General features: G+C 35.2%; 1 protein-coding gene across 3 annotated transcripts in view; it reads left to right on the forward strand.

Moving 5' to 3' along the window:
* The window catches only part of LOC145683953 (uncharacterized), a 318861-nt gene that overhangs the window by 178050 nt on the left and 124245 nt on the right, over nt 1-16566 (forward strand). For all 3 annotated transcript variants that reach the window (XM_081755667.1, XM_081755668.1, XM_081755669.1), the window contains 2 exons: nt 161-304; nt 11454-11597. In XM_081755667.1, coding sequence (XP_081611793.1) covers nt 161-304; nt 11454-11597 — 288 coding nt within the window. The remainder of the gene's footprint in view (nt 1-160; nt 305-11453; nt 11598-16566) is intronic.

Below are 16566 nucleotides of genomic sequence, written 5' to 3' on the forward strand. Positions count from 1 at the left end.
ATAAATTGTCAAAACAGCATATTATGTAAGTGCAACAATATAAATGGGACACAAAGTATGCTAATAGTATTGTTTTTTCTTGGATTTTTATTTCATTGCATACTCTATTTGTCTCTTTATTAATCAATTATGTGAAACACCCGTATATTTATTTTTATAGGTAGCAGCGGATGAAGGGAGATATATAGGAAAAGTTGTAATCCTTCACGAATTTAAAGATGAAGTAAGCGATAATATAGTTTCTGAAATTGTGTCACCCTTTGGTTCAGCTCATAAAATAGCTATTGATGAAATGCAAAACCTAGTAAGTATTTACTGTAATATAAATTGTAAGTAGAAACATAATTCTTGTAAAGCAGTATAGTTTGTGTTCCAATAGCCACATAAGCAAAATAATCTGGAAATTACTTGAATAATCAGCGAGATAAATATCTTCAAAAATGAATGAACCAGGAAGCAATTGCCACAATAAATCATACAGTTCTTCACAGAATTCAGGAGTAACCATTTCCTCTTCCATACACCGGCCATGTCCAGCAAGGTTAGCGTTGGTAGATTTGATTCATTATATTTTATCAATCCAAATGTTTGAGAGTTAACTTTTTTAACTGTACGGAGTGAAACTTATATCTGAAAGCTTTCTCCGCTATTAATACTGATCATCGTAGTTCTGCAGTAGTGTTGTTGAGGTGTATAACTTTTAGACCATGCAAATAAATAATTACAACTGATGGACAGTAGCAAGAAATACTCAGGCACTATTAGATTACTTCTGCAAGACAGTAAGTTATACACTCACTAAAATAAATGACTTCCTATGAGATAACTTTCATTTTCCAAGCAAACATTTGGTAGAGTCACTCCCTGATAATGGGTGAAAACTGGGTAATGTTGAAACTTTAAATGGGTAATGGTTTCAGTAATATACTACATGCTTCGTATTGATATCGACTTTTCTGATAATTCCACAAATAGGAAAGCGTTTCTTAAGTGTTGGGTAGCGTCTCACTAACAAAACTGAAGTATTTGTATCTTGTGCGAACACTAGTAACGTATATGTACCTCTGTCTTTTGCGTTAAGGTCTTGTAGTAAGACTTTTGTGTCGCCTTTGACTCAACTATTCTTTAAATATCCAAACACTGCTTTGCAGGAACTATTGCAGGATCTTTTGTGTGCTAGAAAACAATATAATTTCTTTGCTGGTTTCTTGGCACGAGTTAAAACTTTGTGTGCAAAGGTGGTTAATTCATATTTGGCAGGATTGGGTGGTCATAGCTATCTACAGTTGGTCATAGCAAATTTGTATTTGAAATGTCAATGGTGTCGCATACTTGGTTGCTACATCTCCGTGGAGCCTCTAGTAAGATTTGTGATTTGACGAAAAAATACAAAGTTCACGATACTGCCAGCCGATGGATTTATAAAGTCTCCTACTACGTCTGTTCGACCAGATATAACTACTTTCAGTCGTCTTCCGGAGCATATTTCTTCATTAGATTTGCTTCGTTATTCTTAGTTAAAAGGATGTATAATATGAATATTCTAACACATATATTCGAAATTTATTTCAAACTTTGAGTAAATTTTTAAGTCTCACAAAAATATTAAGGAACCATTATATTTTCGTTAAAAAATTCGGCCTTATCTCATTGTCGAAATTAAGCCATTCTGTAAGAAAAGAGAAACGAGAAGTGAAGATTTATTTTGTAGCCACTACATATTAAATAGCCTAATCTATTTATCAGACACACCAACTTTCATAAAATAGTTTCCTGAGCACATAGATTATGTGGAGCTCTGTGGTTTTCTTTTCCACCTAGCTTGGCTGGAGCTCTGTGCGACTCTAACCTCTCTTTGCTTGCTTGAAGTACTGAAAATACTAATCCACCTCTACTCAGCTTACTTGGAATTTGTAGGGATAATCCACTTGGATATCTAGGTTTTGAGATACCTATTTACTCTATAGTAGTTCTGTGTAATTTTGGTTTATAATTTGGACTTTTATAATGAAATTGGGTGCGGGAGAAAGCCTAATCCTTATGTAATTTGCTTTACCTAGTACCTTAACAACGTAATTTATATGGTAGCAGCGCCGTCTCAATTCTGACTGATTGAACTGATGCTTCACTAGCGGACTTCTTTAGCTAACTTAGTGGCCCTGCGTAGCGTAGTCGCTAACGCTCTCGCCTTCGGTGCGAGCGTCCCGCGTTCGATTCCCGGCGGGGACACTCGCGGTCGAAAAAGTGTAAAACGCTTTTTCAGGCCAGCCACCCTGATTGAGGTTTTCCTGGGTTTTCCTCATTCACACCAGACAAACTTATAGGTCCCAGGCTGCTTCCTTCCTTCCCCAATCCTTTCTTCCTCCCATTTCCTCGGATTGTGTGCTCGCTAAGGGACGACATCCCTCAAAACGTGAAGGGCTAAATGGCCTTAGATGCTGAAAGCCCAGAAATTAAATCCTAATCCTAATCCTTTTGCTAACTGAAAAGTGGACTCACAAAATTTTAGGTTCGTGGAATAGACTGTGTTTGCGGTTCTTTTTCTCTTGAACATATCAATTAAAGTAACCATTAAAACTTTATGCCAAGACGATGTCAGGTAAAATCACTTATACAGACAATACAATAAATATAGCCGAACAGGGTAATAGACTGCCATTCAACCTTCCACATTTGACTAAATATTCTGGACACATTACCAAAGATTCGGATCATATCTTTATCTTGGTTGATTATTTAGTACCATTACAATCACGGACTGCAGAAAAAATAATTACTTAGCATGTATTTACAGGCGTTGCTTCAGATTTGATACCCCAAGTAAAAGCTCAAAATCAATTGAATAATCTTACATAAAACAATTAAAGAATAAACTGATACATCTTAGTGTTCCTACGTTACAGCTCCGAATTCGAAATTTGTCAACTACAAGAAAACGAGAATGAACTTATAGAAATTAAAAGCAATAAGACAAGCAATACAACATACGACCAATGACCAGACAATTCATTATATATCATCATGTTTTATATACAATTTATTATATATTAAACAAGATTTTTTGCAGAAAATGGCATTGGGGACCTTTTAAACCGTAATATATCTACAGAACCATGTTCACGCATTTGATGCCGCACATGATTTCATGACACAAACAATTTATTCCCTCGATGGACAACCTTCCAACATCTCTCCTGTACTTATTAGTGACTTGCAAACACCATCGACAAACACTTTACATGTCACCGTCAATGGATTAGTTTATTTATGTTAACTGTATACGCCAACGTTCAAAACAGTCTTTCCGTCGAGGGAGATGAAGTGAGTGTTCACACATCCTGCCTTGGGCAAAGGAGTAACTCTTTTACCTTCTTCTCTTACAACCGTCCTTTATTATACAGTGGTAGTGTTTACCAATGCTTGAGTTTAGTGTTTAGTCTAATCATATATTTTTAGTGCATCTTAAGTATGTTCCAGTTCTGATTGCTTATCAGCAGTGAACAATCTACAAAAAACTAAACATCTGTCTTATTTTTAAACTTTTCTAGGACGGGCGTAATATACTTTACGTAGTCTGTATTTGCAAATAAAAACACGGGCTTTTGTTTGGTAAACAATACCACGCGATCCTCTACTAAAAATTACTACATGAAGCGGCAACAGTAACATCGTTACCACTAGGTCATGTGATAGAAGAGGAACAGCAGAACCACCATTGCTCAAAAGAGGGTAAACAACTCGATGCAACTCATGAATCGACATCACTTTGCTAGTGAACTCCCCTCTTTCAGCTTGGCTGAAGTTGTGAGAGATTCTATCTAATCCAGCTTGCCTAGGGAAGTGACCTCCCGCCCACCTTGCTTACCTTTAGCTTTGTGGGGACTTAACCACCCTCTTAGATTGTGTGTTGCTCTGAGAGTTTTGTAACTGCAAATCTGGGTTGCGTGGAGGTCTATGGTTTTCCTTGGGGCCTAGCATGCCTAAAGCTATGTGGGAATCCAACCAATCTTTACTTGCGTGCAGCACAGACAATCGTAACTCACCTCCACTCAGATTGCCTGGAGCTTTATAAAGATCATTCCATTGGCTGTCTGCGTTCATGGACACCTATTTATCCTAACTAGTTATTAGGTTAATTGTGTATTACGGCCAGAATTATAATGATTCTGTTTTTCTTATTGTTTGATAACAGAAACTTTTAAAATGAAATTGTTTGTGAAACAAAACCGAATCCCGCATGTAATTTACTCTACCTAGGGACGCAAAGGGTTATAAACGTATTTTTCTTTTATAAAACTTTTTTTCTTCTTGGAAATTCTGGACTTTTTTCGATGTTCTGCTTTCAATTGATAACACACACTTTGTTTCGCTTCTCTACAACACATAAACTCATTTAATTAGTAGTTGTGCAGATAACAATATAAAACCTTGAAAATAAACCTGCTAGAAAAGGACGAGTATGGCTTGAAGACTTTCCCTCAAGTTTCAATTTACATCTTATTGCTACTAGTTTCTCCACTCTTTCGGTGCGTAGACTATTTCGCGCCTTAGTGTGGATGTTAACAAAGGTTGACCAAACACGTACCGAATTTTCTGTTCATGTATCATATGCGTAACAGACGGTTCATCTGAGCTTGTGGTTTCAAGCGCTGTACAATTTATAACTATCATCAGTTTACCAAGTCTTGAAGGTTTCTGAATTTTTATTAAGAAGAATTCAACATTTCATTACAGAGCTCTCCCTTAAAAAAAAAAAGAAAAAAAAGAAAAAGAAAAAAGAAAGAAATGAAAGAAAAACCCTTCAGTTAATTCCGGACGCGTCAGAGGAGCAGAAGATCTACCACCTATCTTTAGGACTTCAATGGGATTTTCTCAATAAAATTGCATCATAAAGATTTGAGACAAATGATGCCCTACATACAAAGTTGAAATCTTTAAGTTTTACGTCCTACGTTTATGCCGGTTAGGCTAAAGGAGACGGGATGATGAGAGATGAGTGAAATGGTGGAATGAAGAAAGTAGGTGGAAACGGGAGAACCACGAGAAAACCCACGAGCATGATGTTTGTCCACCACAAAATTCACAGAGCGCGAGCTGGGATCGAACCAGAGACCCCAAGCACCAGAGGTGAACGCTCTACCACTGAGCCACCGCGTTCGCCACATATAAAGTTGAATACCTTAGAAGTACCCAATGATCTTTTAAGAAAAGGATATCATGTAGAATTATCACAGACATTTTATATGCTATAACGGTAAAACCCTATACCTAATCAGCAGAATTCTTCATATATACTAACAAATGAACCAAAGATGATATATCCTGTTCAACAACCTTGCCATTATACTTCCCTATACCGACGCAATCTGCTATACATCCAACGCACAATTATATTCCTGTTTCTCAGCAACAATTTAACAACTATCAGTCTAACCTAACTTCAAAATCCTCTCAGCCATTAGCGCCTAATTTGCAAGAACACCTTAAAGTTAGTCAGGAACGAAAAGTCGTTCCCCACCAGGAACAAAATACTCCTCAACTTATCTACTTTGCCCAATATAATAGCGAAGTTATGATTAGTTATAGCACAATCAAGTTATAGAAGTCAGCCAAAGAATAGGGGACACCGATTTAAGAAGAGGAGCAACCAATATAAGAATAATAAAGCGAAGAGAAAACAGGAACCCTCCCTGAATAGTCAATAGGCCACACATACAGAGGACCAGATACTAGTCTGTTCCGTAAGTCAGAGCGCGGACATTGAGCTTCCACATGTTGTAAGCTTCAAAAAAGGTGTAGGGTCACCCCTTAACAAAGGGATCGACAGTCAAGATTGTTCAGATGATAAGGAAAACTCTAGAAATTAGTAATCACAATTTGAACCATATAAAAAACGATGTTGCTGCTTCAGAAATGCAATCAGAAAATTTGGCATCTCGGCGTGAAAACCACTTTAGAAGACGAAACTAATAGATCAAATTTAATAATCAATATCAAATTAGGACCACAAAATAAAATAGTCTATACAGGGAGCACAATTTCAATTTGCCCCTTAGATAATATACCACATGGAACGGATTTAATTTCATTCCAAATAGTTGTGAGAGGAGTATGAGGAAGAAACATTTATTTGAAACAAATAGCACTAATAACATTGAAAATAGGACAAACCACATTTAGTCACTACTTTCGGATAGTTAATAGACCAATGCCCATCATTTTTGGAATTGATTTCCTCCAATGTACTTATGCCACCATGGACTTAAACAAAAACAATTTATTTCTTTAAATATCCACGCAAGCTAAGCCTACGAGCTGGGAAGGAGAAAAACGTCTTATCAGCTCTTACAACTCAAGTCATAATGCAACCTCAGCAAGGATGTTAATACTTGACTAAAAACATAACACTTCCTCCTTACTCGCTTTCATTCATTCCTGTTCTAACAAAGAAAAAAGATGACGCGGAATCTCTGTATGTGTCATTGCTTCCTGGAATACTTCAGAGATACAGATTAGTGCCAGAAAAATGACGTTAACAAAATGACAAAATGACATGACAATTTTAATCTCAATAACCAGAGCATTACTATAAAGAATAATATACCAGTAGCGGTTCTTGAGGAAGATCACAAAGTTTCTTCTAAAGCTCTAGGAGCATCAAGTTCTCTAGAAAAAGCGCAACAATTTACAACAAAAGAAGAGATTGAAGAATGATTAAAATACATTGTTTTTTTTAAAAAAAAAGAAAGAGCTATTTGAAGTCAACCTTAACTTAAATAAAACTCAAAAACAGGCAGTTTATGATTTATTGTTCAAGTATAAGGACGTTTGCACATATGCTTCTGATGATATTGGATATCTTAGAGGATACGTCCACAAGATCAGAATTTCGAAGTCAGCTGCATTGCATGATCGTTCACCACCCATCCCACTCCATACACAAACCAGGTAGATAAACAAATTCAAGAAATTCTCAATGCAAAGATAATTAGACCAGCAGACAGTAGTAGCTTTTGTTCTCCACTTTTGGTTCTTCGTAACCAAATACACAAGAATTACGGACTGTTCTTAACTTACAAAAATCTGACAGTTATACCAAAGTACGTTAGATCTTTCGGCCAGTTTTCACGAAATTTTGCTTCATCATAAAAGTAGAAAATATATGACTTTCGAGGTCAATCATACGACAATATCGTACGAATTTTTGAGGTGCACTATGGCACATAAAACAAGTTCCCGATCGTTATCAATCGAATGATTTTGGATGGATTAGCCAATAGGATCACTTCATTCATTGATGATATCATGTGCGGGAGTTACGACTTTTAGCAAAAGTTACAGGATTTAAAAGTTTTATTCATGAAACTTAGAAAACACGATTTTCGTGCATCTCCTAAGGACACACGATTGTGTTATCACGAGCTTAACATATTGGGATATCTCTTCAGCGGAGAGTCCATCAAATATCTCCAAAAATAGCTAAGAAGATAAGAAACTTTAAAAGAAAACAACAAAACGAATTACAAGAGTTTTATTGGGCTATGTTCGTATCTTAGGGCACATCTTAAAGATTTTATGACAAAAATTGAACAATTCCAGCAATTGGCAACTCCTAACTCTAAACTTAAATGGACATAGGAATATGACAGTCTCTTCGAACGATTGAAGGAGGACATTCTTCAAGCCTTCTATCTTTTTCACTTTGAATTATTCCTTAGAAGTTTGGGTGAACACCGACAGCAGCCAGTCACAGGAAGGGGGCATACTCGCTTGTTATAACCCAGAAACTGACACAGAAAGAATAGTCGCTTACTGCAGTATGAGATTAACAAAATTCGAACAGAAGTCAGGTATTTGACAAAGAGAATTATATGCTCTTATTCTTATATATACCTTACGAAAATTTATTTACTTTCTACTCAATAGAAAATTTAATCCTTATCTGGACGTCAAATGCTTAGCTACATCAGATACACAACCCAATAAGGTTTTGAAATATACGAGGCATAAATTACCTTTAGTCGACTATGACTTCAACATACAATATTTGCCAGGTTCTGATGCCAGGAAAAGAGCGAGGATTGCCATGTATTTAGATCCAACAGCCTTTAATTTAATGTTTTGGAAACGGAAAATAACTATCCTTTGCCTAATATAGCAAAAGAACAGCGTAAAGACGATAATTATATACATATTCCCTGTGTCTTGGAAAAGAACTTGATATAATTTCTACAGTTTGATCAGCAAGATTTTTCTGTCTTAAAGACTGCATATTTTATAGAAAACGAACTCAGCCGATTCGGACTATTACATCTTTTATGTATACCTAAGTCTTTAACCAACGTGCGGTTTACAACCGTTCACTGGCAAGCTACCGGTCCACACTTCGGATTCAAAAATCTTATAAAACGGTTATAATTCTATATGCCGCAGCTTAAGTTTATTTTGCTCATAAGATACGCATATGCCCAGACTGTCAAAAATTAAAATGGCTACTAGAGAAGAAACATGCTGAGCTATTGCATCATCCTGTAGAAGACATCGCGATAGCTTGGATCTATGGTCAGCTTGGTCTGATTCCAAGGGGAAAAGGACAAAAGAGGAACTGAGGAAGGACAAGTGAAGAAATATATATTACTAGCAACGGAATTAGCTACGCGTTACGTAGTCGCGAAGACGGTAGACTCAATAATTGCCGAAAATTCAAAATTTTTAGAACGTGGCATCATTTTAAAATTTAGAGCATTTACGACATTATATTTGGACCAACATCCAGTACACGGAGCTGCTCGTTTACATCATCTTGCACAAAAGTATGATTTCATCTACAAATACTCACCAGCATATAATCACGCTTCGATTGGATTGGTACAAGAAATGAATAAAATTATACAGAATTGTCTCAAAATTTTTCGTACAAGTGTATCACACTGAATGGAAAAAATAGCTACCGCACGTTATTTTCGGTATTAACATCTATATATAAGGTTGAGCTAAATACTCATCTAGCATTCGAATATGAGCCTAAAATACCAACGAAATGCACGTTTGGGTCTAAACAAGAAATACAAGTTCACAATGTTAAATTAACAGCAATTAGAAAAGTGATGCAAACATATTTGGAACAGGCGTATATTAAACAAAAGAAATGTTATGATAAACATCATAAACAAACATCCTACAAGCCAGGAGATCTTGCTTTAGTTTATTTTCCAACAAGAAAACATGGTCACCCTGAACATTTTACCAGTCATTACGAGGGGTCGGCGGAAATAAAACAAAACTTAATCCAAATTTTTACAGAGTCGAATTAGTTTCGAAATTCAAGAACAGAATACAGGATATTTCGATAGACAGTCTAAAACCGATACAGGATAGACTGTGTAAAACCATTCTATGCCGAATGAACATCATTTTGTCAGCACGGACTTCTACATGCACACAAATCTGGGTTGGAAAACATATAGTTCTTTTTTGAAAAAGAACAAAACATGTATTTAAAACATGAAGAAGATGTTCAAAATGTTATAAACATATTTTAAAACACGAACAAAAAAACACGTTTTAAATATTTTGAACAGTTTAAAACATATTTCAAACTCGTGTAATAACTCATTTGTTAAGATTTTTACTCTTTACTTGCAACCAGTATTACATATTCACCCTGTATGTACTGATCAGTGCAACATATAGTTATAACAGAAATAAAATCGTTTGACTAAGAATGGCTTTTATATAGTCTTTTAATGAATTTTCATTGGCCCCTTGTTGTTCAAGATGATTTTCGAAAAAAGTTTAAATATTTTCGTAGTACACTGCTGAAAATACACCTTAATATATCAAAGGTTTTGAATCAAAGATCGCATGCGTGGGAAGAGATTTTGCAGCCCTGAAGAAGCTGTAGTGGCTTACGGGAATGAACTTCCAACACTTGAAGAAAAAGACTGACAACACTGTTTCCAAAAGTGGTTTTCGAGGATGCAAAAGTGTGTACAGTGTAATGGTGAATACTTTGAGAAAATGTAAGTGTTAAATTGATTTTAAGAATGTAAGTTATTTCACATCTTAAAACTTTCGCAGTGACCCTCGTACCCAAAAATATGGCAGAAAGTGTAGTTGGATTAATTTGACCCAGCCTTGGTACTCCATGGCACGACAGCCAAAAATAGCGTTTATTATTATTATTATTATTATTATTATTATTATTATTATTATTATTATGCTGATTAAAACGGTATTTTTTTTCTTTCACCTGCAACAATCACTTCCCCGTCCAACTGAGGTTTTATTCGGGTGAGAGTAATAGAAAGTTTTTTTTTATTATTCTTACGACCCTTTTCCCCTCTACAGTAACCGCTGTACATTTCCTTCTCAGGCATTGCTACATTGTTGTTCAGTTCCCTACAATATCTGGTTATATTTTTAGCAAGCCACGTGATTCTTGATCTCTCAGTACTATGAAATCTGCCACAAATTTGTATACAAAGCACACTGCACCAGTGAACCGTTCTGCAAGGACTGTCAGGTGTAATCAAAATACCATGTGTGACAGGAATACTCCTAAGAATGGCAGCGTATTTCTATGTATAAATTTCTAATGTTACAGTACTGTAACTCAGGAATTGTTTGAAAGTGTCACAAGGCACCACTGACAGCCTATACAGCATATAAAATTTACTGTAATATAAAGAACGATCAGATACATTTCCCTTTTTATTCTACGTTGGAAATTTTAACTCCCTGAATCAAACTTGATATATTTTTTAACAAAAAATACGCCTGGGTCAGAATGACCCAGGCTTAGTACTTTACGTAACATTTAGGCTTGACTACTCTAAGGATTAATATATATAGCTTCCTTTTAAGTAAATGAAAATGAATTCGAAATCACAGAGTTCAAGATAGCGTCCTTGGACATCCTATATCGTAAAATCCCCCAACCCCATCAGGATTCAGCAGCCTATTGTCAGACAATTTGTCCATGCCAACCAGATGCAGCGGTCGGATTGTCGGCGCCGGAAACCGGCGTATTTCCGCGCGATTTTCGACCACGACGAATAGTTGCCTTGCCGAGCAGTCGACCAACAGCCGGCAATGAGCATTAAATTCGCCGACGTCGCAGTCGAAAATAGGCCGGCACAAGAATTCGGCAGAGGGTCGGAAAGAGGCCTTTCCAACTATTTTGCCGAGTCTGAAGGCAAAGTCGGCCAAGGGCATTTTATTTTACGATTTTCGACAGCTTGCCGCCTCGGCAAAAGGTCAGCAAGTTTGAACAAGTAGATCGTCGTGCCGCCGCGGACGGGTGCCGGCTGCCATCCATCTTTCCGACCGCAGATTGCTGATGGGGACCTGTACTACTAAACTACAGTGTTACTTCTGAAATTCGTTTAAATCCTGCCTTTTATATACGTGTTTTGACACTTTTGAACCACACTATAATTGTATTTTCACAGGCAATGGTGGAGATGAGTACCAATCTGGAAGCCCAACAAGTGTATAAGTATATAAACATATACAGAAATGCTTCTAAAAATGGTATAGCGGCTTCATTTGCTGATATAGAAACAATCAGTGAGTTTGAAGGCACAGGAATAGTGGTAAGCAGCAATTTGACATCAATCCGTCTATTAGTATGTAAAATAGCATTTACATAATATACTGTATGCACGCGTACAAAAGTGCATTCAATCTTTGTCTTCACACCCTTAAACTTAGACAACCAACTTTGCACTGATGGCTGGATTGAAAACTAGGGAAGCGATTCTTCAAATTCACTAGTTTGTTCGAAAGATTTCACTGCAGCTAACTACAGAAAAGTAGAGTAAAATCCGTGCCTCTGCAGCGAATAAACAATCCAGAAGAAAGCATCACTTGAAATGTACAAAGGGATTACTATCATGAGACAGCTAAAAAGTGATAAAATTTAGAAATAGCAAGGAAAAATAAATATTGATCAAACTTTCATTTTGTTTCAGAGTGTACAATTTTCTATAAAATCTTTCAATGTTTACATTATTCGTTTCAGCACTACCTTCATTTTGTTAGTGTTCAGTTTTAATATCCAACTGAAACATTATTTTAAAAATATCGTGGGGGGTGATTTTACTGCCACCTTTGTTTTGCAAAACATTCTTCTATGCGTTTAAACCACTGTATTTTCATTTTTTCAAAAACAATTATTATTATTATTTCATTTACACATTAAAGCAAACAAGAATATTTTCCGTTGTTCTATTGTTGTTTTTCAGAAAATGCAATCAAAGAACCAAAAGAACTATGTAAGAAAGTAAAAACGAGATGTGCAGTGTGTGACATTTTAATTTGTGAAAACCATTGCATCAGAAGAAAACAAAATCATACGTTTCAAATACGACAAACAGTAAAAATGTGTACCTTTGGTTATCTATGAGCGAATAACAGGAGTTTCTGTAACAAACATATCTCGAGGTTGACATGTGCATGGTTATTGCATCTCACACCGAGATGGAGAACTTTCAGCAAAGAAAATTTATCATTCAGAGTGTAAGAACAAATTAAATTTAAAAGTATAAGTGCACAGTAGAGTGGACTTGAACTGACGACGTTGCCATCAACATACCAGCGCTTATAACATCATGAATATTCTTCCACTGCTAGCGAAGTTTTCTAAATTGACAGCTGTTTTTATATAATGAAAGCCACAGGTAGAGAGTCAGAGAGAGAATAAAAAATGCATGATTGAAAAGAAGAACAAAAGTAAACACAGACACATTTCGCTTCACGAATAAAGGTTTATAGTGCAGGAGTTATGTAAAAAAAAAAAAAAAAAAAAAATCATACAAGCAAGGAATTTTGCACAGTTGTAGTGCTTGATCTCTTAACCAACATACTAGAAGTCCCTAAGATTCACCTTGAGCTTTGACCACTATATTGGAAAATGGCCGCCAATTTTAAGTTTTTCGCCGTAAAATAAGCGAGCAGAGATATCGTAAACTATAAACAGAGATGATATGTAGAGAATTAAAAAGCATTTTGGTGTATACATTTTGGTGTATAATATATCTCTCTAGCTTTATTCGTTCAAAACATGAAGATTTAAGTTATTGGAACTTTGTTATTTTGTGTAGATAGTACGATTTCTCAGGCATAATTCGAGCACTACAGATTGCATATTTTCTCAAATTGTGCATTGGAAATAATTTCAATACTCTTACTCAAGTATAATAATAATAATAATAATAATAATAATAATAATAATAATAATAATAATAATAATAATAATAATAAGCATAATAATAATAGTAATAATAATAAAAAATAACGAATGGAACGATGAACAATGGAAGCAGGCCATCTGGACCGACGAATCTGAATTCCAACTTCTCGCCTTGCAATGCAAGAAGTTTGTGCATCATCATTCGGTAAGCTAAAGCGATTTCATCCCAACCGTGTAACACCTACAATAAGACATGAAGAAGATAGCGTAACTCTTTGGGTATGCCTTACATACTACCACCTTAAGTTAGTTCGAATTAATGGAACAATGGACAAAATCATGTTGCACAACGTTTAAATGAGGCGTGGAATTCCATCAGTAAGGTTGATTTGGAGCAGTGAATTTGTATTAGGACACATTTCATCCCAAACATTCTTTCATGCTATGAGTACCTATCTGCAATGCAAAGAAGATACATACGTGAACAACAAATGGAATAGTCTCCACAGTCATCAAATTAGTTACTCGTCGAGCTCTTGTAAGGTACATTTGATAGGACAGTCCATAAATAAATGCCAAGAAATACTGAAGATAGTTTGAGCTACTAGGGCCGCATACTTTCAATGCTCAGTACTAAAACGAAAGAACAAAGTTACCCTTCTGGCTTCAGTGATGCAGGAATAAAAATTCGTTACACTAATGTAGTTATTCATAGCCAAGAATTACTCCATAGAATTATCTGTGTCGTAAAAGGAATTGATCAGTTAACAAATTGCTTCCGATATGAGCTTTCCCCAAAACCACCTTCATTATTTGATAACATTTTAATGAGAAAGGGCACCAAGTCATCTTTAGTTTCTGCTTTTAAATGTGAAGAAAGCAACTTTAAAGTACTAACTAATGTTATTCATGTTTTAGATTGGCATATTCTGCATTTTGTTGTATCTCCAAGACGAGAACATACGGTGATATTCTTGACTGTTACATATACATTAGTTTGAGGACAGCAGTTTTAGTTTTCAATGACCTATTGCCTACCAAAGAAACAATAGCCGAAGCTGGTGAAAGATTTCTGCTTCAACTCGATGGTGCCAAGAAAAACCAGAGCCTTGATAAGTATCGTTATTATGGGTACAATTTTCTCATGGGTGAACAAACATTAAGTTCCAGATTTGATCTCGCAGTGCTACCATCAACAATTGTAGCCACAAAGCAACATTTTATTAAATATTTATATATATCATCAAGTGCAGGAATGGAAGGGAAATTCATTACAACCTACAAATTCCTGATGGATACAATCTATCAACAAATTGATGCCGGTTTGTTCAGACCGGCTTCTTCTGGGTTATTTCACAATATATTGTGGGTGTAAAGATAATTTTAAGAAGAATTGTGTTTGTTATATGACTGGGCTGCCTCGTTGGCCCATATGGGGTTATTGCCAGAGTGCTTCATGTTATAACTACCCAGATATTCCTACTTCGCAACAAAATGAGGATGGGATTATATTTGATATTTAAATTTTATAGATATTTAAATTACATTTGGTATTAAACACATAGACAAAAAACACCCTTCAGATCATAATGTTAATAATAATTTTCAATATAAATGCTTGTATCCCAATGTATTTTAGCATCCTTATATATAAAAATATAGTGGCAGATTTGAAAATAATATAAACACTGCAGAAATATTAACTGAAATTAGAGGTTTGTTAAGTAAAATAAGCTATGCTCAATAGATGTTTAAGTTTAGTACAAAATAATTACATTTGTTGCAAACTTTAGTAATCAAAGGTGTTATTACTGTGTGATTTACAACCCACTGATTGAGATATATAAATATATTATACACTAAAATCTGTATTTTTATCCTCTTAATTTCAGTACACAATTTGAGTAAGTATGCAATCTCTAGTGATCGAATTCTACCTGAGAAGCCGTACTACCGGCAAAAAATTACAAAGTTCCAATAACTTAAATCTTCATATGTCCTGAACGAATAAAGCTGGAGAGATGTATTATACACCCAAATGTGCGCGTTTTAATTCTCTAGATATTATCTCTCTTTATAGTTTACGCTATCTCTGCTAATTTTGGGATTATCGACAAAAAAATTAAGATCGACGGCCATTTTTCAATATGGTGGCCGAAGCTCAAGGTCAAATTTAAGGGACTTTTAGTATGTTGATTAGGAGGTCAAGTACTACAAGTGTGCAAAGTTCCTTGCTTTTATGATTTTTATATACTCCTAATAATTTTGACCTAAAATACCTGCACTCTTAAGTAACCAAGTCTCGGTTAGGACAACCTCTTGGAAACAACTGACGATGCCGTTGGCGGTTAAATCATACTTTGGTCTTGTAACCTATTTTCGTGATACTAGCTAGAATATTAGCAAAAAATGTTTTCACCCATATACTCGTTTACTTTAACCAAGGAAATGAGGCGATAAGCTTTTAGTTTGTTTCAATTCTCGATTAAAAGGTATTTTGTTATGCACTCGGTTAAGTTTGTTACGAGACTTTGCCATGTAGTGCTATGTTAAAATTTTCTTCTTAGATGGTGTAACATTGAATCTTTATAACTATTATCATCTTTGGAAAGAATTTGCAATCATACATTCTACAAACAGAGTAGTTAGCAGCGTACAATTCTGTTCAGAAATTCCTACACACCATTTCAGAGACTAAATCGAAAAATGTAAGCCTACATCCATCGCAATTCCCATAGACCTGTACAGATGGAATTGAATTTTAACTTTGCAAACATAGATACTAGCTGCAAAACATACTTGTGCTGACGGTATCAGAACGTGGTGAAGCACATTGTAAAAATCTCGTGAAACTTGAAGATCGAGGATTCGAAACTCTGTTCCAGATGTTTGTTATTTATCTGTTTAACATGAAGATATGACTAAATAATTTAAAGTTTAATATTTGTTACACAAATAAATTTCAAATTTAATGCTTTATTGTTAAAATATTTGTTTATCGCTATATTGCATTTTGTAACGTTTTGTTCCAAAGCAAATATTTACAAGACTTCTCGGTTTAAAATCTCTTGAAGAATCAGTGACACTTGGATGGGTATTAAATTAGATTTTGATAAACACAAAAGAGCATGTTTAGAAATTTATACTCCTAACTAATTTTATATCTGATTTATAAAACGCATTCCTACTGCAAACATATTTCAATACCAATTAATCATACAATACATCCAAATTAAAAAGTATCCCTATTTATCTATCTATCTATGTATAAACAGGTATATCTATATCTCTTATCTATCTATCTATCTACCTATATATATATATATAAAACTGACTTCGCAACTATTGAACCACCCGAAAAATCTGGATCA

Source organism: Thermobia domestica, chromosome 4 (assembly GCF_964235325.1).
Source record: "Thermobia domestica chromosome 4, izTheDome1.hap1.1, whole genome shotgun sequence".
Lineage (NCBI taxonomy): Eukaryota > Metazoa > Arthropoda > Insecta > Zygentoma > Lepismatidae > Thermobia > Thermobia domestica.